The sequence below is a fragment of the Gadus morhua genome, chromosome 22, assembly GCF_902167405.1.
Source record: "Gadus morhua chromosome 22, gadMor3.0, whole genome shotgun sequence".
In the NCBI taxonomy this organism is placed as follows: domain Eukaryota; kingdom Metazoa; phylum Chordata; class Actinopteri; order Gadiformes; family Gadidae; genus Gadus; species Gadus morhua.
This window is the reverse complement of record NC_044069.1, coordinates 20,023,522-20,045,644: the sequence shown is the minus strand read 5'-3', so window position 1 is coordinate 20,045,644 and position 22,123 is coordinate 20,023,522. Positions and strand designations below refer to the sequence as shown.

The window sequence follows — 22,123 nt, the reverse complement described above, 5'->3', positions numbered from 1 at the left end:
GGCAGCAAACAGGGATGAATGGTTGGCTTCTGTGTGGCTTAATAATGAATGTTGCCAAGACAGCAATGGATCCTCCATATGGGCTTACTGACTGACTGACTAACTGTCAGCTTAACTCAACAAGCGACACTGCAATAACTAAACCATGTTGTTACAGTGCAAAGTAGGTCCATATGGCCCAAACCATTAGAAACACCTTCAAAACCTGACATTGTAATACCTATTGACATGAAAGCCTAAAAAGGTCCTTTCCAGCCTCCAACCTTTCCATTTAATCAAGGTTGATCGTTGCACTGCACCAAACCGTGCAGGACTTATGACTCCATAAGATCCGAGTCTTAAACGCTGAGGAATCACGCAATGCACCAAACATAGCTGTAGTGGCTGTATGCCACCTGCGGCTAACGTATTAACACTCTGCATTGCAGGGGAAGTCAGTGCAATGGCCTGGGAAGAAGAAGGGGGGGTTGGGAGGGGGGGGGGCTTAGCCACAGGTTCTCTAGCCTGTCCTGAATGAACAGCATTATGGCCAACACGCCCCCGCACAATCCCTGACAGGAAGTTTGGAGAGTCTATCAAGGAAGCCACATCTGTTCACACTATTACAGCCCCACACACATACACACACACACACACACACACACACACACACACACACACACACACACACACACACACACACACACACACACACACACACACACTCCGCGCACACACACTCAGCCTTTCCTCTGGGATGTTCAGACTCAGGGAATGAGTGAAGCTCCGGTGTGCAGAGCTTCTGGAAGGCTCCACTACCCTGACAACTACTAACCCTGGAGTCTTGTGATGTGGTCTTACCACCGTTGGCTCTGTCGGCTTACCGGGAGGAGTGGAGGGAGGAGGGGGGTTGTTCTAGAGAAAACAGGTTGGGCAACTGCCCATTGTGGTTCCGACGTTGCCGTCTGAGATCTTGTGCGATGTGATGTGAAGTGATCACAATTCAGTCCATGAAAGCTGTTGTTGATTATTGACCTTTCCGTACCACTTTGTCGCGTAGTCGCGCCTCCGTGGAGTTTGTTACACATCGTCATGTCTAATCAGCCGTTTGCACGACCGATTATACCAAAAAAATACGCAACTACTGGCTCTGTGTTCTGGTTCCCATCCCTGCACTGCTCCCTGTCCAGTCACTCTTCTTAAACTAGGTCATGCAGCTCAAGGAATCGGTTGTCATGAAGCATTTTAGTAGATGCTTGGATTGCTCTCAGCCAAGATATTGAGTCATTTTGGATAAGGGCGCGCAGTGCTTTACAAAGGGTTCCCAGTGAGAAATAACCTGAGAATACACTAAAGTGTAAACCGACAGACTTCCAATAAACTTGAAGCTACGATACCACCTTTCTTTACTCCAGGTGACGTTGTGAATGTGTACCTTGGTCCCGGGAGTTCCCTGTTCTCCTTTGAATCCGTTTTCTCCCTAGGATAGATAAACACAGCGTTGGGACATCAGTGTGTTGAACGACTAGAAACAAACACGTTTAATTAAAATATGACGGAAAATACTCACAGAGACACCATTGAATCCAGGCACGCCAGGTACTCCTGAATCCCCTTGGATTCCCTATTCAACAAAATGTAACCACTTTAGATTTTTATAACATAGAGTTTGTGTTGCTGCCCCGAAAAGCAAAGTAAGCAGTACCAAAATAGTTGCTTTTTTAGTAACATTGGCCGAGCCTGGATGAGCCATGATCTCTGGCTGACCTTTGACCTCAAATCACAGTGTTTTCCAGTTTTATCCCCAGCATAAAAGATTATTAAAAACGCATACTGGTGAAACAAGTAGTTTTGTCGACAAAGTCATTTTATTTTATTCACATTTATTGATTTCTCTCTTTTGGAAAAGTTCTACAAACACTGAAAGCATCCCTCTGAAAGAATGATGTTTCCAATCTTCAATCTCAGGAGGGACCTCTCTTTTCCTCATTTGATCTGACCTCAGCCACCTCTACTTAGGGGAGAGCGTACAGCAGAACGAGCCAGCTGATTGGCCAGTTTGTATCCACACTCACACGCCTGTTTCTTTAAATTCTCACTTCGACCAACTATGGCATAAATAGGTCAAAGAGTTGCCCTTTCTGATGGAACAGGTATAATAACATGCTGTGCCTGGTCAGCAATCAGAGGAGAAGTAGGAAGAGGAGGGGGAGGAAGAGGAGGGGGAGAGAAGGGTGTCTCAGCTGACCTTTAGCCCCACTGACCCGGGCAGTCCTGCTACACCAGGGGCTCCGCCTTCACCCTGCCGGGGTAGAGGAGAGATGGTATGATGCAGGGAAACAGATCTATATATCACCTTCATTATTTGTTCATTATCCTGGTTTCACAGTGCAGACCAAGTCAAATGCTTTGACAAAAAGGCATTCCATGAATATAACAGCGCTGGGACTTTAAACTATACATATCACTTCACGTATCCCTATCTCTCACTCTGATTTACAGCCGTCTCTTATAATTTCGGTTAATTCGGCTACACTAACGATCATAAGCGTGCCACCAAAGTAACTGTCAACAAAATCTCGATTCCCTGGTTGCACAATAACTGAAAACATACAGATAAATGTCTGCCGATATAAAGTAGCTGACCTGCGGTAATGTGCGGAACTACAAAAATGTACAAGCGAGTAAAATGTTAGTGTGTTGCCTGATAACAGTCACATCAGTCTTTGTCCAGTGGTGGAAGTACTGTGCTGGTGGCAACAGAAAGATTATTAAACAAACAAAAATATCCTAAAACTCATCTGTCGTCAGTTCGTAATGTTAACTAATAAATGGAGCTTGCAGATCAGTGGTTTTAAAGCAATAGCAAACTCAAGGGCATGCAGTTATACTGAATAGCAGCACAGCTGTGATTGCTTTGAGCACACAGCCTGCGCTACTCGTAGCTATGACTGACACACAGCCACGCTGATATTAGGTAGAACAGCACTCCCTCTCGTGGGACATTTCTTAAGTAAGGGGCGTCCATTGTTTCTATTTGTTCCCTACAGATGTCATTTTATCTCCATAGGTGATCAGGGCGGTCACAGGGTTTTATAGAGTGTATATCTTCTTGTTATTTATTAACATGACTCTTTCTACAGAGGTGTCATCGTCGGACAAACACAGGTGTCCCTCCAAACGCTAATGATGGGTCTGATCCTTCTGTGTGCCAGGGCACGAGCCGTAGACTAAGGCCCAATCACATTTCTACCCCTTACCCCTTCCCTTTACCCCTTCCCCTTACCCCTCAAAACAAGGGGGAGTGGTAAGGGGAAGGGGTAGAAATGGGATTGGGCCTTAAACTGTGGTGTGGCATCTCCACTGGTTTAGGCACCCTGGTACATGAAGCAGCAGACCCGTCATTAAAGTGGTGAGCAGCACCTGCATTGGTCCTACAATGGCACCTCTGTGAAAAGAGTGCAGAGTTTCATCCACATGAATAATAAACAATAACCCCAATGAAAACATTCAACGTCTGAGTGTTCCCTTCTTACACTTTCTCCTTTGTCGCCCTGCAAGCCATCGATCCCTGGAATCCCACCAGTTCCCTGTTTCGGATAGAAACTATTAAACCAGACAACTTCACCATTAAACGCACACACATCGTACAGGTGAACTGTATGACTGAGCTTACCTTCACTCCTTTGGGTCCATCGCGACCTGTTAACCCGATGCTTCCGGAGTCGCCCTGCAGACCGAGAGAGGAGAGGGGGTTAATTTATAGACAGCGCTGAGTCACACGGACATGCGGTGAGGGCGGGGATCACCATGACGACGGGATGCTGTTGAGAACACAAAGCTCTGCGACCGAGAATAGGATTTAGTATACAATTTATGGAAAGGGGGGGGGGGTTAATGCAACAAATTGTAGCTCATAGACATTTGAGAAATCGGATTGAATTAGGAGACAATTATTAATTAAACATCAAATCCACTTGATTTTGGGGATAAAAAAGGTCATGTTAGAAACTCAAGATTAGGCTCAAGGTAACAGCAAACGTGTCCACATGTTAACCACACGCATACGCATCATGCACGCACACACAGAAAAGAGACATTATACACACACAGACCAACAATGGATAAAGAAGCAAAACTTGCGAGCAATCACAGCCGAGTCACAATATGCTAACATAGCTCCCATGGCGGTGGTTCGGTGACAATAGCATGGTCTTAATGTGGTCAACTAAGCCCCTAAATTCAACCAACACAACTAAAACTGTCACACAACATTGGGTTCTCATTGTCTTTCAAACATTGTGAGATGTTCAGGTTTCTCCTACTTTCTTTCAACACTGATGTCACTTCCTGTGGCCAGGGATCTCCAGGAATGTAAAATGTGGGCCTTCTTAATGACATGGTAACTGTGAAAGTGCGATGCAGAAGTCAGCATAAACCACTGAAAGTGGCAGAAGGTTGCCCTTTAATTATTCTGGAGGAGGTATTATATAATGTTAAAACTACGTCAGCCCTTTCATCACCCAGATTAGGAGAGGGCCCTTATTTTACGGGTCGTCTTTAATGAAGAGCACTTCTATTCAAAGTACAAAACAAACACGCTTCGCGATGCCCTGTGGAAGGCAGTGGAAGATGCAATTAGAGGCAATCAGAGCTGGAAGAATTCACTTTCATGCCATGAAGCTCTGTGCCACGCTATATATAACCACAACACAAATGTCCACTTTGAAAAGTGATAGTGGTCCCGCCTGGCAAGAAGGAGAGGATGAGGTGGGTGGTAAGACAGAACTGTGCCATGCTCGTCAACTGCATTCATCTTTCGATAAATGCTGGAATGAATTAGTTGAAAACTTTTTTTTTGCGATAATAAAGAGTTGAAACAACTGAAACTTAGTACTCGTGAAAACTTGGGTGTAGTTAAGTGGCTGTGAAATTCTAAACTTGATCATTGTGATGCCACGACACACAACAGCAAACAAAAAACATGAATATGAATACACTCTGTTTTCCGATTGGCTCAAACAAAACATCTGTCAAAAGTACGACAACCCACAAACAGTACTTGGATAAATAAGCATGAAGAAGGCCGAGGCCCTTTTCATTTTTTGTGGTTACAACTTGTGGGAACGGCGTAAGTGCCCCTTCTCCGGGCCGCTTGCACCGTACTACAGGCCAATAATCTTCCCCTATTTCTCTTATAATGGGTTGGGTGGGCATTCGTGTGGTCTTTCCCTCTCTTGCTACACACCATCTGTGGTTACCTGGCCTGTAATTCACACAATGATATAGCCGTAAACCTTTTCATTCACCATAGCCACTTTGTCTGAGTACAAGGAAGAAATGGGATACATAATTTGCCTACACGATTCACTGTTCGTCCAACTTCTAAAACTGCTCAAAACTTTTAAATTGGCAAATTATTTAAAAAAAAACCAATAATTCTGCCTATAAGGCTAAAGAGTTTATTGCTTATTGTTCTACCTGTTCTGCTCTGTTTGGGAGTAGAGACTCGACATAGCCGCCTTTAAAGTTCACAACCTACCTTCACGGGGTCAGAAATCAATGAATGCTGCTTTAGGCTCATTTATTGAGTTCTTGCCTCCAACATTGGCGTAACACGCAGACGCATGCAATGGGTTAGTGTGAGGAGGAAGAAGCGCATGCATAGACAGACCTGAGGTCTGCTTTCAACAGTCAACCACTGCTCTTACCTTCTCACCTCTGTCACCCTTGACAGAGATTACTTTGCCCTGCAAATAATTAATCGACAAGGATCAATTATTATCGAGGCGGGAAGAAAAGCCAGAGAGTATAATAGAGAAATGGCATGCGATTGGACAACATAAAAAGTATTAAGAGTCACATTAACTATAGCAACATTTCTTTCCCAGGATTGCCCATACACTGTGTCTATATCAATAGAAAAGGCACGCATTAGGTTATCTCATACAGTTTCTCCTCTCTGTCCTTTGACGCCGCTCGGTCCCATGGCGCCCTTCAGACCAGAGTCTCCCTGTAAGGACGTAGGCATGGGGGACAGTGAGAGAGAGCTCCAAGGAGCCCCAACACATAGGCACTAGGGGCCGGGAATTTGTTCATATTTTGCCTCACACAAAATATTACTTATAAGGATTGGGAGAGGACCTTTACACCCTTGGTGCCCGGAACGCCAGGTTCCCCTGCTGGCCCCTGAGGGAAATTAAAAAAGAATACAGAGAAGTGCCTCGGATATCAGTTTCACAACATTTTCGCCAACGGAAGTGTAAGAAAGAGGAAACAGGAAAGAAAGACAGAAGAGGAAAATAAAGAAATAAAGAGAGAAAGAATGAAGGAAAGAAATAACTATCAACCAAACCAAATAATTGATTGAAAAGATAGAACAATTCAGATCCAGCGTAGTCAAAACAAAAGACTAGATAAAAAAATGGGGGAGAAACCAAAAAGGCGGGAAGGACGGAAAGTGATCGGCAGAGTTAACCCGACCCTACCTCTTCCCCAGGAGGACAGGAACAGTTGACCTGAGGGCCTCTTTTCTGCTCCGCCACCGTGGGGGCCGGGGTTGGGATCTGTACCGGGGGGGCCTCTGTAACAACCTTCTTCGGGCACTGAAATTTAAATTACAAAGGATCTCTCAAAGTCAACATACTGTAGATCATGACCTGTGTAACAAAGATTACATGCTTGTAGAATGAAGCCAGTACCTCGGCAGCCCTTTAGCCCAGAATAGTCACTAAACGCCTGCTACAAGTATAACCCAACCACTGTGCCAACGGGAAACGGGGGGGGGAAATTGTACAGTACTTACTGGCCCGGTAGGTAGGTCGCAACATGTTTCCAGCTCTGCATGCTTGGAATCGCAATAAATCATCATCCTCTGGAGGTCAAACTGCATGGGGAGTAAAGGACACACACGTTTCATTTAGGAAGCACGTCAAAACACAAACCTTTAATTTAGCAGCGTGTCAGACACACACACACACACACACACACACACACACACACACACACACACACACACACACAAGATTCACTATCATTCTGATACTTCAGTCGTCTCATAATGCCTTCCCTTTCATGCAGCTGAAATGAAAACAATATTTCGGTCACTATAAAAATCAGTATACTGTATATTTGCAGGAGCCGATGCTCTCACTCACGTCGATGGGCACGCTGTCGTACAGCCTCTTGCCGATCACCGTCTTCCCCTGGATGTCGATGTCCTCCCGGTCGCCGATGGGCAGCGTCTGGATCAGCTTGCAGTCCAGGTACAGGGTGACGGACTTGGCGTCCACACTGAGGGCGATCTTATGCCAGTTGCGGTCGAAGAGGTTGTCCACCTCGTCGTTCTTGAACACGGCCCTCACGGCGTCCTTGGTGAGGCCCACCGCGTTGTACTCCACTGCCCGGTTCTCCCCGTCCAGGCGGATGGACACCTGAGGGGGCGGTGGAGGTGAGGAGAGCGTGTGTTTAAGGAGGCCGTTGGGCGATAGGAGCCTCATTGAGAGCATTATTTCCTTTGACCTACAAAAACGGTGTGTCAATATAAGTAAGTGAGGTATATGAGTTTTATAAACGCAGTAATAGGCTAGACCGGGAACCAGACGGCTGTTTACTGGCCCCTCTAATGTTTGGACAGATTATCACCAGATCTGGCCTGGTTCGGTCCAATCACGACCGTTTATCTAATATGTGCCGGGTATTAATAGACTACTGTACAGAGCGGAGCGCTGCTGAGGCATTTCTTAAAAATAACCAAGATGGCTGCAGTCGATCGCTCTGACTGGTCTGGTTCTGATGAAGGTATCTCCAATTAAGTCCAAAGGCATTTTGGTCTGCACCCATAACGTCCATTGGAAATAGAAAAATAACTCAGAGTTTCCAGACGAATATGCCTACACGAATTGGTTTGAGGATGTCAGGATATTAATAAGCTTTATTATATAGCATTGGGGTTAGGGTTAGGTATCGGTTTGAGTTTAGCTGGGGAGCAGGGGACAACCTGCATGTTACGGGCCATTTAACAGGAAGGAAGTATGCTGCAGCATATCGGAAAATACAGTTTAGCTTGTGAAGTGGTTGGTAGAAAACCACTAAAGTGTGTCAAAAACTATGGCATATACATTTAGAATACACTAAAGAGGACGATAAAAGGATCCCACATGTCGCCCAATGCCTAATTACACGCTACCTGATACTGGCTTATGGTTAAGCCGGGTGTAGGAAGCTAAAACGGACGCGTGGGTTTACATTGGCCCACCCACCTGTGGGATGCCATATTTGTCGAAGATTTGCCAGAGGTACCAATCTTCACGTCGGGAGGTTTTCCTGAATTTAAACGTTGTCACAAAGGCATACTCGTCTGGCAGTCCCTGAGGAAAAACGTCTCTGTGGAAGGAAAAGGACATGTTGGTTTCAATGCCATATGTTACCCTAATTATATTGCTACGGGTTCAGCTACGTGTGTAGCTTGGGAAGATGTACCCCAAATCTAGCGGATCGGCCACAGATTGATGAAACAGCAATCACATTGACACATTGATGTCACATGACACACTTCTGATAAAACCTTAAAAATCGGATAAAGAATTTTATATGCTTTTTGGACACTGCTTGTGATATGAAGATAAGATCCATTTTTAAACAGAACTTCGGCACCTGTGCCGAAATTGCCATGAGGATACAGAGACCCATCAGCTCTACTTGGAGCATTCCTTGCACTCAGAATCTGTCTTCTCCAAAATCGCGGGATGTTCGGCTTTACTTTAGCAGTTTACTTTACCTAGAAATCTCTCCTTCAATGTCAAAATAATTTATTCCCCTAAAACGGGCCGTCACTTACTCTGTTTTTTGTACAATTGGCATTGTCCCAAGACGTACGTATGAGCTCTGACCCTCATCTTCTCTGGTCCCCAGAATGTCTCTCACGTTGAAGTACTCCATGAGATCAAAGCCTGCAGCCATACAAGGGAAAACATTTGTTTTTAAGACATATTTGGACACACTACCCAGTGCATACTCACAAACGCACATACACACACAAAATAATATAGGGCTATGAACTAAGGCTGTGGCTTTGTTACTTCTTCGGGGATGCCAGTGTTTAATTAGGTTGGTCCCGCCACACCCCATAACGCCGCTATTAGCTATTTTTGGATTTTCTACTTGACGTCATGGTCCACCACTCACCATTTGTTGCAAGAGGCTTGCCCACACAGGAGATTATTAGAATATATCTTTATTTGTGGAACTAAAACTTTGTGTGTGTGGGTGTTTGTGTGTGTATGTGTGCATGTGTATGTGTGTGTGTGTATGTATGGGGCTGTGTGTGTGTGTTTGTCTGTGTGTGTGTGTGTGTGTGTGTGTGTGTGTGTGTGTGTGTGTGTGTGTGTGTGTGTGTGTGTGTGTGTGTGTGTGTGGGTGGGTGTGTGTGTGTGTGTGTGTGTGTCTGTGTCTGTGTCTGTGTCTGTGTGTGTGTGTGTGTGTGTGTGTGTGTGTGTGTGCGTGCGTGCGTGCGTGCGTGCGTGCGTGCGTGCGTGCGTGCGTGCGTGCGTGCGTGCGTGCTTGGGTGCGTGTGTGTGTGTGTGTCTGTGTATGTGAGTGTGTGCGGCTGTATGTGCCTGTGTGTGTTTGCCATGGGTTGTGGTTACACTGCACAGGTGTGTTGGACATGATTTGCAGCATAAATGAAAACCTTATTCCAAACACTGTGAGACAAGCCCTTCTCGGTGTCAAAAAAAGGGGCAAGTCCAACTGGCCATAAATGTAAGCCTGCGGTTATTTTAATTACATTTGGAACTAGCTGCTTTGTCAATCCTTGAGGCCTACCTGGTAACGCAAATAACGCATAAGGAATATGATTCAGAAGGGATGCCGTGTAGTTTATTACCATGGGCCGACTAAACCACCCTTCACGGGAGGAGTAACGTGAGAGCGCAACAAAGGGCGCTTTGGAAATAGCCCAGAAACAGGTGTGCCTGCGTCGCCCCATTAGCAACCGAGTACAGTAAAAACATTTTAAACAAGGGCCTCCTGACTCTTAGAATAACCGAGCGTATAAACAGCATTCCACGACTGCTTCATCTGTCGCCAAAAGGGCCACCAAGTCGTCAGAGGAGCGTCTGCTGGCGTCCCGCGGAGCTATGCAGCGAGGCTGCTACTACGGCCCTTAACGACGCTGTGAGGAGCAGGTCAGGGCCTTGGCCCCCGGTCGTCACAGCTGTGAGGGGGCTCTGCGTGGATCCGGGCTGCCGCTATCGCCACGGGCTAAAGCCTCGGCACGCCGCTCACAAAGCTCGCCTCCGTTCCCCGTTTCCGTGGCTGTTTTTTGCGATGACGAACACAGTGCAGACCTGTAATTTGGCTTGGCAGCGGATAGCGTATAATCAACCCCCCCCCTCCCCCCCCCTCTTAAAAAAAAGAAAAGAAAAAAAAGGTTATTTTTGACTACCGAAAAAAACGCACCAATGGGGGTGCTGCTGCAGCTCTGCGGGAGAAGCCAGATGAGTTGTGCGACGGCAGGGCGCGATAGCACACGCCGCCTGCGAGTTTTTTTCTGATTTGAGAGTGAAGATGCGTCGGCACACCGAGTCAGCCCACTAACGGCTGCTCCCCCTCCGCGCCGTCAGCACAGACATGTTTTACCGGGGGTTTGCTTCAGTGGAGCTCATAAACAGTTACTCCTCTGCACAAAGATAGGCAGATAGTGAGTTTTTGTTTCCTTTTTGAGAAGTGAAGCGATGAGCAAATTCAGTCCGAACAGAAGCCCTTCTTGCTCCTCTACGACAGTACTGTTGGATAAAGGTCCTTGGACCTTTTGTGATGACAAGATAAACGTGGGTCTCGTAGACTATTACTTATGGGGTCTATTAGTTGATAATAGACATCATCAAACATACTGAAAGAGGTTTCCACGTTGAAAACATGAGAAAATATTCTTGCTAGAGTAAAAGAAAAGGACTTATTAATACCGAGAGGCACTATGAGGTTGACTTGGAGCACTCGTGATTGAATATACAATACACAACGCTTGATAAACTGGGGGAGTTTGAGATGGTTCCCTTTCGTCCTACGGTTGGAAATGTGATCATAATCACCACATCGTTAGAAGAGGCCCCTTTCATGCACAAGTGATTCCCACCACTCCATCACAAACAGCCTTTTGATTATTCGATGAACATGCTCATGACCCTTGATTAGATAATCCTTCGCCAAATATCATTATTATTCTGTCGATTCTCCAGAGGAACGACACAGAGCTGCTCACGGATAAGAAAGGCTTATTGTGGATTGAAAATCGCAGTGAGGGTATGGCCTTCATTCAAATGTACTTTAACAACCTAAAAGGAAGTGTCAGTCTACAACATTGAAGAGTTCCAATGTCTGTTAAGTCCAATAGCAGGTTTGCCAAACATTTCCTCTTTTTGTGTCTGTTTTTGCCATTAGTGTGATAGATATGCGGGGGAGTCACAGACAGGAACTGGTAATCCCAGTAGACATGGACTACAACAACATTCTTCATAACCGTCTGGATTTCTGAGAAACACACACCTACCACAGTGGCAGCAAGAAGTGAGAGATAAGTAGGGACAAGTGTTCACGCTACTTTACAGACAGCAGCTTCAGGATGCCTTGAGAGAGAGGGTGTAGGGTTTCTAAACCTACATCCATTTGAATGAGACCATTTGATCAGATACACTAGTCCGCTGGGGTACACAGTCAACTCTTATCTTGATGTGGTTGTGCATGAATCTGATATGAATACCTCATGCACGAGCAGTGCAAAAACGTATCAAACTGACATATATTGTTCTAATCTGTGAGATTCAACACAAACTCAAGCATGTTGTGACCCAGTAAAGGGATGAATGGTGTTGGGCCTGCTCTGTGACAGTCCCCCGTACCAACTGACCATCAGTGTCAGGAAAGCATCCGCTCAAGACGTACCTGGGACGGCATCCAGAGCGTAACTCGTGCTGCCGGGCTTGAAGCGATCCGGTTGCACCTTCATATTGGGACACAGCACGTCTAGGGAAGGAGTACAGCAGTGGGTTGTGTTAGACAGGCAGTAAGTACACAGCGTGAGGAGAAACACTGGGAACACTGCGGAACGCAGTGATGCGTCTCACTAGGAGATGCAGATTCAAGAGGTTATTCAAAGGTTTGCTTCATTTTAATAAACAGTTTAGCTATTGAAGTAAAGTCATGGTTGTTGTTTCTATATTACTATCACACCACTACGGTCCCTAACAGCTATTGAAGTAAAGTCATATTTGTTGTTTCCATATTACTATCACACCACTACGGTCCCTAACAGCTATTGAAGTAAAGTCATGTTTGTTGTTTCTATATTACTATCACACCACTACGGTGTCAAACGATATACGTATCCGGTGTCTCAGAAAGATGCTTGACACACTTAACAGCTAGGGCTTCATGAGCTGACACACTATCCGGTGGCTTCCACCGCAGACCGAACGCCCCCCATGCCACCACAACCCTCCCACCTCAAGGCATGGGTGGTGGGGACGCAGTGGGGGTGTCCAGGGAGACCCCAGAGGTCAACAGAGAGAGACGGGCCCCAACGGGGCTCAAGTTTATAGGCCCTGTTCAAGCGATGGCGGATGCGACAGCGAGAAAGAAAACAACATACGGCTAGGTTTGCCTTGGCAGGGGAAGCGGTCGCTATTTGTGTCAACATGTCTAAAACATCACGGTGAATGCTGTCTAGACTCATGCTAACCTTGGCAGAGAACCAGGGGAACTTTTACAGATACGATCTCTTCTTACATTTGAAAAGTTTCTAAATGATGATGGAAAAACACTACAGGTGATATTGTGTTGTTGGATTTTAAATATTTCTTTGTCGGTGTGAAATATATTTAGATTTTTATAAGAATTGTAAAACTTAGGTTCCCTAGTGTACCATGTAACTGACACCCGTCTTAGTTCAAACCCTAGCCTTTTCATGAATCACAGCCAAATCAAATTGTCACGTTGAAGAAAAATTAAATCTTAGTTTATGAAATATGGCGTTGTTGACATGCCATGGATTTGCAGCTCGATGCAAGAAGTTGAATTTTTTTTATTTCAGAACACATTTCTGATCAGTTCTATCATGTGTTTATTTACGGTTATACACAAAATGATTGTCTATTGTCTTCTCGAATTAAACAATGAATGCCAGAATGAATGAATGAATGAATGTGCATCTGCGTCACAGGTTTTAACTATCTCCTCATAACTCCCCAATTGTAAAAAATGCTAAACAGCTGAGCTACTCCCTGCACTTGCGGCTATAGGACTATAATTTAAGTCTCCACCTCAACGCCAGGATGGAAGCAATGCAATGCTGGGCTCCTGAGAAGGACTGCAGTGTAGCAGCAAAGTAGCAGTGATGCCCAAACTTTTGACCCAATGCATTGTTTCTGGGTTGTTCTCTATGTAATACTGGGTCAATTGAATAAAATACATGATGTAAAATGTAGTGAACAAGACATGTTAAGGATTAATGATAAAATTGTCTTTCCAGTCTCTTTAGAGCCGTCATTGTCCAACATTCATACGTAGCCTGTACTGTGGGATCTACTGGAAAAATATTTGAGCTGTAATTTTCAGAGCAGAAAATAACTTAGCATATCTCCGCGTGCCAGTTGTGCTGACCACAGCCATACTTAGAGATGTACTCATGGTAACTTCAGAGATTAATCTATGAAAACAATGGACGATTTGCAGGCCAGCAGCTGCGGTTAAACTGCAAGATGAACATTGTTTGACGGGAAAAGTTACATCAAGGAATTGTGGTCAGCCAGTTAGAATCTGAGGTGGAGGTCAAAGGTGAAAGGCTGTAAAAGTGATCTATGAGCGCCCCTTTGCGACTCCAGCATCTCACTATCACAGCACAGGTTGACTAGCAGCGCAACGCCGAACGTCGAGGCTATCCAACACAATCTATTGAGAGTTGCTTCCTCAGGGTTCCTCCATCCAGTGGACGCTGACCCCGATGGGAGCCAGGTGGACGGAGGTGTGAGCCGTTTCGTCAAAACTCCACTGCGTACCAGTCCCACCACATCCAACCTTCACAAAACCACAGAATGTCTGCTTCTTTAATTGATTCCTTGCGTGTTAAGGATTTCCAAAGACGCCTCCTCCTGTTTCTTGATTTGTAGGAGGAATTTAAAAGAGGGACAGCCGGCACCACACCACTTTGGTCATCTTCGGTGAAGCTGTGGAAATCGTTCTGTCTATTTAAAATGTGTACTGGCCCCATCTATGTCACTTTGTCCTACAGCCTTGACTGGTCAAAATAGGTTTGAAACTATAATATAAATCAACATATAGAATTATTGGTATTAGAAAAAAGGTAGGGGAGCTTCGTTCCATATCCATCTACCCATAAAATAAGGTTCAAGGTTTAAATCCAACTACTATGAATAAAACATCCGGCTTTCAGTGCCAGCGAAACCCAAAACTGTGCCTTTTCATAGTTGAACTTCCCTTATCGTGAAATAGCTATGCCATTTTGTCAATGTTACAAATATAATAGCATCTTTGTGAAATAACAATTCTAAAATTCCATGTTTTTGCCAGGCTCTGCCAGTTAGTTAAGGTTCTTTCTACACAAGAACCGTTCATTTTGTGACGTCTAAGTGCCTTTTGGAAGGCACTTCAAGGTCATGGCGAGGGTACACCTCCGCAGAGCGTGTCGTAGGGTACACTGAGGCTACGGACCATGACGATGTGTGGAGTGCCATCTGGGTCGATGGCTGCTTAAGGGTTAAGCTTCTTGGAAAACTACAGTATAACGCCTTGGTGTGTGGTACATTTCATACACAAAAACTCCTTATAACGCTCATACTTAATGACGTGTAACCGCTTAAAAATTTCCCCTTCGTACAAGAACTCTCGTCCCGTGACAATTCTTCTTTCATGGTGTTTGAAATCGAGCCGTAAAAGGGGTTTCACTTCCACTTTAAAAGCCTTTACACTTTAAAGTTATGGTAGGCCCACTGGGGTTACATTACAATGCAGGCTTACGGACTAGACGTTCACACCAAAGCAGCAGAGGCAGAAAGGGTGATACACCACAGAGACGTCCGTTTCTAACCGCCATGTCTGAGCCAAAAAGGAGCTACCCCCACTACACATGGCTGCTATGCATCTCCCAGCTGGGAGTTGTGTGGACAGGGTCAACGCTTCAGGAAGAAAATCAAAGGGCAACTTTAATGACTTACACTATACCGTAGGCTACCGACATTTATTCAACCAGTTGATTATCTGAGGTTGGCAAATCAACATAACACTTTGGTGTTCAGCATTACCCTTTTCCGAGTGTAATATTGTGTGTGTGGATGATAGTGGGTTTAACCTGCGCACACTGATCACTCAATGTACAACAGGTCCCCGCAGTGCAATCCAAATGAAGAGGGAAGCGGTGAGGCTGCTCAAACAAGCCGTCATCCACAAACCCTCCCCCATTTATCATCTCTCGGTTTTTTCTTTGATGTTAAACATCTAAGGGACTTTGAATCACTTACTTTCACAGAGCCTTCTCCTCAGTCGACCGCGGAGCTTGTCGATGGCATTGAAGTCCGTCACGTGGAAGACGTGCGCGTTTTTGGGTTCGGCGGCGATCTCCTCCAGCTCCACTTTGAGGGCCTCCCCGATGCCCACGGCGAACACCCTGATCCCCGCCGCCGCCGCCTCCTTGGAGGGCTCCAGGACATAATCCTGGCTCCTGCCGTCGGTGACCAAGATGGCCACCCTCTGGATGCCCTTGGCGCGGGGCCGGGCGCCGTGACGCTCCACGAAGACGTTCTGGGTGGTGTAGCTGATGGCGTCGCCCGTCATGGTGTTCCCGCCGATGTAGCGGATGTTGGCGGCGGCGCGCTTCACCTCCTCCAGGCTCTTGTGTCTGGCCAGGTTGAACTCCAGCGTGGGCCGGTCGCTGTAGCGCACCACGGCCACACGCGTCCTCTCCTCGCCCACGTCGAAGGACTCCACCAGGTTGGCCACCCACTGCCTGATCTTCTCAAAGTTCTCCTTGCCCACGCTGGACGAGGTGTCCAGGATGAAGGCCAGGTCGTAGTGGACGTTCTTACACCCTGCGGGTTGGGGACGTTAGCAATGAGATCAGAAGGCAACAGCAGAGCTAATGGTTTGCAAAGGTTTGAGAGGAATGTCTACTATGAAAGAGCTTTACATGGAGATATGCTGATATCTACTCCGCCACGAGGAATTACAAAAGCTAAAAGCTAATTATAGTATGCGTTAGGTATCCTATAAATGTTACCACAGCCAGACAACTCGGTGTGTGTGTGTCTGAGTGTGTGAGTGTGTGCTTCTTTCTGTGTGAGGGAGTGTGTATTAGGGGGCAATGTTGATGGCCTCACCTGCCCTGCTCTGGGCTTCAACTCCCTCTCCGGACAGAGTCAAGGCCAGGATCACCATGACCAGGCTGAACCTCAGTCCCAGTCGTAACCCCATCTCGGCTCCCTCGATTTGATGTCGCTTCTTTGGTTTATGTTGTCACTACCATCAAGTTCCTCAATCTGTGGTAAAACGTCAGTTAAGGGGGGATAAACAAAATCATCATAACGACACACTTTCAGCATACGTATGATTATATTTAGAAGGAGATTAAGGGACTTGATATTGAGAGGGGTCTGCAGTGGCTAAAACTCCAGACATGCAAATACAATTGAGGTCATGACCCTTGTTGTTTCCAAATGGCCTCCTTTGTGCGTTTTTAACAGCCAACGCACAGTGAAGTTCCCTTTCCATAAGTCAAGAAGAATACATTACATTGTGTTAAAGATCAAAGGATCTCGAATGTTTGGTTTCCAAGTCCAAGACCTTTTTGTGGACATAGTGGCAGGAAGAACGGATTGGTGTTAGGAATACCTTTTCTACACCGAGGAAGCCAAAGGGAATAAACAGTGGCGTAACACAACGAAATAGGCGAATGTCCAAACAGCAATGGTACTAAAGGACGATGCTACCTTAGCAAGTCCTGTGGATTGGCATGGGATGGTAGCGGTCTGATTTCATCCACAGTCCTGTCGTTTAGTCTGTTCTAGAGTTCTTTGTTTGACTTTGTTGAAGCTGCACTTGTGTGGCACCCGTATAAATAGGTTGTATAAACACCAAACTCTTCTTATTTCCCATTGTGCACCGGAGGTTGTGATGCCTGCCACAAAGACCGCTGCCCTGTTGAACACAGCCATAACAAACACCCTCTTCCCTGACACTGGAAATGTCTCCACCAGGGTCAGATGCTAAGTTCCACATTATCTCCCAGAAACTCATCTCCCAACAAAATGTGTCTCTCTGTGTGAATATACACATAGGTTAAAGTACTGATTCTTTAAATACAACCATACAAAGTGCATCGATTGATTTGGTTTGCACACATTTAATATATTGCTAATATTATTTTGGGAGGTGAAATTAGTTTGTGTTTACTGACTTCTCTACTCCCTCTGGTACAGTTGAGGTGATGGGATCAGAATTCCCCAGCCCACATAGTGAGCTTGTTGTGAAAGGAATACAGGAGCATTCTATGGTTTAAGTCCACTTATCCCCATGGGGACTCATTTGAGACCTTATCTGATGTTCCACTGGGCGAATACTTGGCTTTGCTTGTTCTTTAATGGAGTAGAATCGGCCCACTAATCACTGAAGATAATGACCATCATTTCCACAGTAAGTGTGGATTAAAATGGACAAAAGCTGATGAGCTGACTCAAATTAAATAAACTAAATTTGAAATGCAGCTTATATATGAATCGAGCAAACATAAATAAAACAAATGTCATAATACAACAATTACATCCCACTCTACGTTATTAAGATCCCTTAATTCATGAAAACAAGATATGTCACGGTTGTTTCCTCGCAGTACACAATTCCTCGTAGTTGAGCGCTTACTTGGCAATAAAACATCTGCCAAATAAATGAATAAAAACAGTTTGTCTATATCTGTGTCTTAACCCATGGGCCAGCTCTTCCCCTGTACAACCTGCGGGTCCAGCTTGTTTCCACTTCCTGTCGGAACGACCCACCTGGGACCTCAAGGTAGATGTCTCTAGCAGACCTGCACCTCATCCTCCCCAAGATGGGAAAAACAGAATGCAATGCACTTTTTTCTCTCTCACTCTCTTTTTCTCTCTCTCATAATCTCTGCCCCATGTTCAGGCCAAAGAAAGTAGAAAGAAGAAACAGGGTGAGACAAATAAAAGAAGGAGGATGAGAAGAAGAGGATGAAGACGAAGAGACCATAGACCTCTCCGCCGTGCGGCCATCAGCAAAGTGCCATTCAAACTTCAAAGACGCGCACAATAATCACCCAATATTATCAAATGAATGACAGAGACAATGTTTAAAACTTACACAATTCATGTTTAAGTCATAGGAAGAATCAAGATGAACATACAGCAGCTGTTCTGTTTCACTCCTACCTTCAGCAAAGTCTTTCTTTCTCTCGGGCCCCTGAGCGCACTTGTCCCTCTGTCGTTCAGATCAGCATGCAGACACCAGCTCCATGTGGGCTTTAATGGTAATCCAAAAATTAGAGACACTTCTTCTCCCGAAGCCCCAATAATCCAGATGGGGGGGTGGGTGGTGGTGCTGAGGTGGAGGGCTCAGCGATTTAACAAGCAAATAACATTTATAATCCAGGGTGACAATCCATCGTAGAGGTCTGTTAGAAAGTGAGGTGAACGCCTGCAAGCCTAGGCTAGGGGGTGGGAGGGCCGGGGATCGAGGGCCCAGTGTGTGTGTGTGTATGTGTGTGTGTGTGTGTGTGTGGGGGAGGGAGGGAGGGAGGGAGAAAGTGTACGGTTTCACTCACGGAGCGACGAGGTGGCTCCTGCTGCTGCTGTGCTCAGTGCCGCGCTGACTTCAGATCCCAAAGGAGAAAGGAAAAAAAAAGGAGAGAAAGGAAAGGCCTGCAGAGAGGCCGGTCCAATTATAGAAGCCACTTTCTGGGTATTTCTGTCTTTTTCTCTTCCCTCCTTCATACCCTTGGTGAGGCCTTGTCTTTGAGGCCTGGCGTCGCAGATGGCCGCCTGAACAAGTCCAGAAGAGGGGCGTCGTCCGTGGCCACAGACGGAGCCGCCCTGGGGCCGGGTGGCGGTGGTGCTGGGAAGGGCCCGGCCCCCACCATGTATATAGGGGACTGGTCCCAGTTTAAACACGTCTATCCAGCTTTTGTCACCCATGGTGACAAGCTTGACTTCACTGTTATTTTACAGCACTTGTGAGCTTAATTGAAATGTAATAAATAAAACGTGTGCAGAGGATGCTATCGACGGCTATTCATCAACTGTTTATGGAGGGGGGGGCAGTGGGTTTAATCTCTTTAGATGTGGTTTTCCTCCCACTCGTTTTGCCAGTCTATAATTTCTTAATTTATTTTCTCCATTTGTTTGGTTAAACCCTGTTTTGTGAAACCTCAGACACTCCACATGTGTTTCACATGCAGCATGAAGAGCAGAACAGCGCCGTAAAGAACATTTCATTGCTCACTGATTTGCTTATCATGTGTTGTCGTGTCTGGGTTCCCAGAGGAGGCAGCACTAAAACCTTCATGTAACAACCTCTTTTACTTCCAGTCGTTCTCTTGTTGCTCCTGAATTCTATGTTTCTGACCACGCTTGCACTAAATGCTATCCACATGCCTTATTCTTGTTTGCCTTCGTGTTCAAATCTCCCCAGAGGGTTTCAAACTTTCTGCAGACTCTACACTGTAAAGTCCTTTTGCAGATGATTCTAGAAGGGTTGGTGTGTGTTTGGTGTGTGGATGGAGAACCATGAAGAGAAAGGTTCAATGTCAGATATTTGTGCATCACACTTAAAAAGAGAGGCGGAATGGAAGTAGGGCTGAGTTTTATTCTCTGTGATTTGAAAAATGAATGAGCATTGAAAGTAACTTTTTAAAAGTAGAAAGGGTTGAATTTAAAAAAGATAGACAAGTAGTAAGATAATAAACAATTCAACAATTAATAAAATATAGAAAGAAAGAAAGACTGAAGACAAGAAGATAGAAAGAAAGACAGAAGAAAGCAGGAAGAAAGAGAAAAGTGCCTTTCCTCAGAGTTTCCGTTGTCCATTTGGATATGAGCATGTCAAGTCCAACCACGCTATGTTTAGCATCGGTGGTTAGTGGATGATTCCGGGCAGATGCACGTTATGACTAGGGTCGTAGTTAGGGTTAAGGTGTGTGTGTGTGTGTGTGTGTGTGTGTGTGTGTGTGTGTGTGTGTGTGTGTGTGTGTGTGTGTGTGTGTGTGTGTGTGTGTGTGTGTGTGTGTGTGTGTGTGTGTGTCTGTGTGTGTATTTGAGAGAGAGAGAAAGAGAGCGAGAGAGAGAGAGAGAGAGAGAGAGCGGTAGAGAAATATTGAGGGAGAGGTCATATATGTGGGGTCTGTCATCCTGTGTGACTATTGGGGGAGGGGGTCATGTGAGGGTCAGCTAAATGCTGTCATCTTCTATTCAGTCTAGCGTTAAAGCCGGGACTGAACAGGATCTAAAAGTAAACCCTGGTAAAAAGACATTCCAGTATATGAGGGTTAGCCATCTTCCATTCAATCTGGAGATTGAGTTAAGATTATGTTCTTTTTTTGGAAAGTCCATAAAAATAGGTATGGTTCTCTAAAGAATTTCAAGCCAAAAGCAAACCCCACATATTTTCTCCCAGATGACTACACCTACGGCGTTCAAATGAATCTCAATCATACAAAATACTCCTCTATTGCCTGGGAGAGTGTATTTCATTTCGTTTAGGACATTTAGCAGAAGCTTCTATCGAAAGCAACTTACAATCAGTACATTTGTCACAAGAAAGTATTTACCTGTGTACAACACGTCGGGAAAGTATCAACACAGAAATGCTGATTAAAAAAACATCTTTATTGTTTATGGATCTATGAACTAAGTGGACTATGCTTGAATAATGACTGTTTGAGCTCAACAGAATCAGCTGACTTGTTGATTCAGTTGGCATATCATATAATATAAACAACATATTTCCCACAATGAACCCATTTCAACCCAAACAAACGGGTTGAGGGCTCCGGAATGAGATGAATTTGCTTTTGCTGACGTAATAACAGAATGTGGCTGTTTCTTCACCAACCTTACAGTATTCAATCATCTAGAATAAATACCAGCAATTCAGACAGAAGCTGTGCACCAAAGAAAGCTGTGGAGAGGCCATCAGCATTTGAAACACTACACAACGTGGATTGCATTTGCAAGCGTCAAAACAAAGTGTGGAGGGTGAGCCGCCTTGTTCTACTTGGCAGGGTTCCGCTGCAGCTGACGGTGAGTTGTAAAGCCTTGTTAAAGTGGGCGGTGTGGCTGCTGGCCGTTGACCTTGCGAGATAAGCTGGGGAAGGGTGTTCCCTCCCTGATCCCTCCCAGCGAGGAGACAGAAGAGAGTCTCTAGGAGGCTGAGGGAGGTGGCAGGGCAGGTTCTCTTCCATGAGCCTCCGTCACTGCCCCCTGAACACCACGGTGGACCTCACAGGACTAGGACCAGGTCCTGCAGGTCTGCCAACGGGGCCCGTCTGACGGCCCGGCCCGACACCTCCAGGCCTCCTCCCACCCCCGGGGTCCGGGGGTCCCGCCGCTCGGCGTCCCTCTTGGCCGCGTCCCCCAGCACGCGCCCCGCTTGCCTCAGGGCCCTGTCGGGCCACTGGGGCGGCCGGGGGCGGGGACTTTGGGTCACCCGTTGCTGCGATGTCATGTGACCTGCCCTCCTCCATGGGTGGGGGCCGCCTCAGACGCCTCCTGCCTGTCTCCGGGGGGGCTGCGGCCCCGGGGGGCTTCTGGCCCGGGACCACCAGGGCAGGGGTGGGGGATCTAAGTGAGGACGAGGGGGGGGACGGCTTTGTGTGCACGGCGGCCCCTCGGCACAACATGTCCCCGCGGAGGGGCCGGTCAGCGGTCTGCTCCGGGGGGCCCGCTCGGACAACACGGCTCCCCAGGGGCCGTCGCGAGTCCTCAGAGGGCTCCGTGGGGGCCGACGACGACGGGGCCGGGGCTGGGCTCTTCAGGGCCTTCTTTCGGGCACTGCCAGAGGTCTGCTTGTCCGTGGGTTTCTTTTTCTCCTTGGGGAGCTGCAGGGGGGCCAGCTTCAGGGGGGC

At 46.3% G+C, this 22,123-nt stretch overlaps 2 protein-coding genes across 3 annotated transcripts in view; both read right to left on the bottom strand.

Annotated features, from left to right (window-relative positions):
- col22a1 (collagen, type XXII, alpha 1) overlaps positions 1-18,717 on the bottom strand; it is a 45,406-nt gene extending 26,689 nt beyond the window's left edge. Inside the window, exons 1-17 of one of the 2 annotated variants that reach the window (XM_030347688.1) lie at positions 18,435-18,717; positions 16,368-16,526; positions 15,513-16,079; positions 11,923-12,003; positions 8,819-8,930; positions 8,241-8,364; positions 7,137-7,412; positions 6,785-6,865; positions 6,468-6,584; positions 6,124-6,168; positions 5,930-5,992; positions 5,691-5,729; positions 3,656-3,709; positions 3,516-3,569; positions 2,228-2,281; positions 1,550-1,603; positions 1,415-1,459 (exon numbers count right to left, since the gene is read on the bottom strand). In XM_030347688.1, coding sequence (XP_030203548.1) covers positions 1,415-1,459; positions 1,550-1,603; positions 2,228-2,281; positions 3,516-3,569; positions 3,656-3,709; positions 5,691-5,729; positions 5,930-5,992; positions 6,124-6,168; positions 6,468-6,584; positions 6,785-6,865; positions 7,137-7,412; positions 8,241-8,364; positions 8,819-8,930; positions 11,923-12,003; positions 15,513-16,079; positions 16,368-16,461 — 1,860 coding nt within the window. In that variant the 5' untranslated portion in view covers positions 16,462-16,526; positions 18,435-18,717. The remainder of the gene's footprint in view (positions 1-1,414; positions 1,460-1,549; positions 1,604-2,227; positions 2,282-3,515; positions 3,570-3,655; positions 3,710-5,690; positions 5,730-5,929; positions 5,993-6,123; positions 6,169-6,467; positions 6,585-6,784; positions 6,866-7,136; positions 7,413-8,240; positions 8,365-8,818; positions 8,931-11,922; positions 12,004-15,512; positions 16,080-16,367; positions 16,527-18,434) is intronic. The other variant, XM_030347689.1, reaches the window with a different exon arrangement.
- Positions 18,718-20,864: 2,147 nt separating this feature from the next.
- LOC115535939 (translation initiation factor IF-2-like) overlaps positions 20,865-22,123 on the bottom strand; it is a 2,497-nt gene continuing 1,238 nt past the window's right edge. The window contains exon 2 of the mRNA XM_030347545.1: positions 20,865-22,123. This exon is cut by the window's right edge and continues 270 nt beyond it. Within this exon, the coding sequence (XP_030203405.1) occupies positions 21,470-22,123 (654 nt within the window). The 3' untranslated portion in view covers positions 20,865-21,469.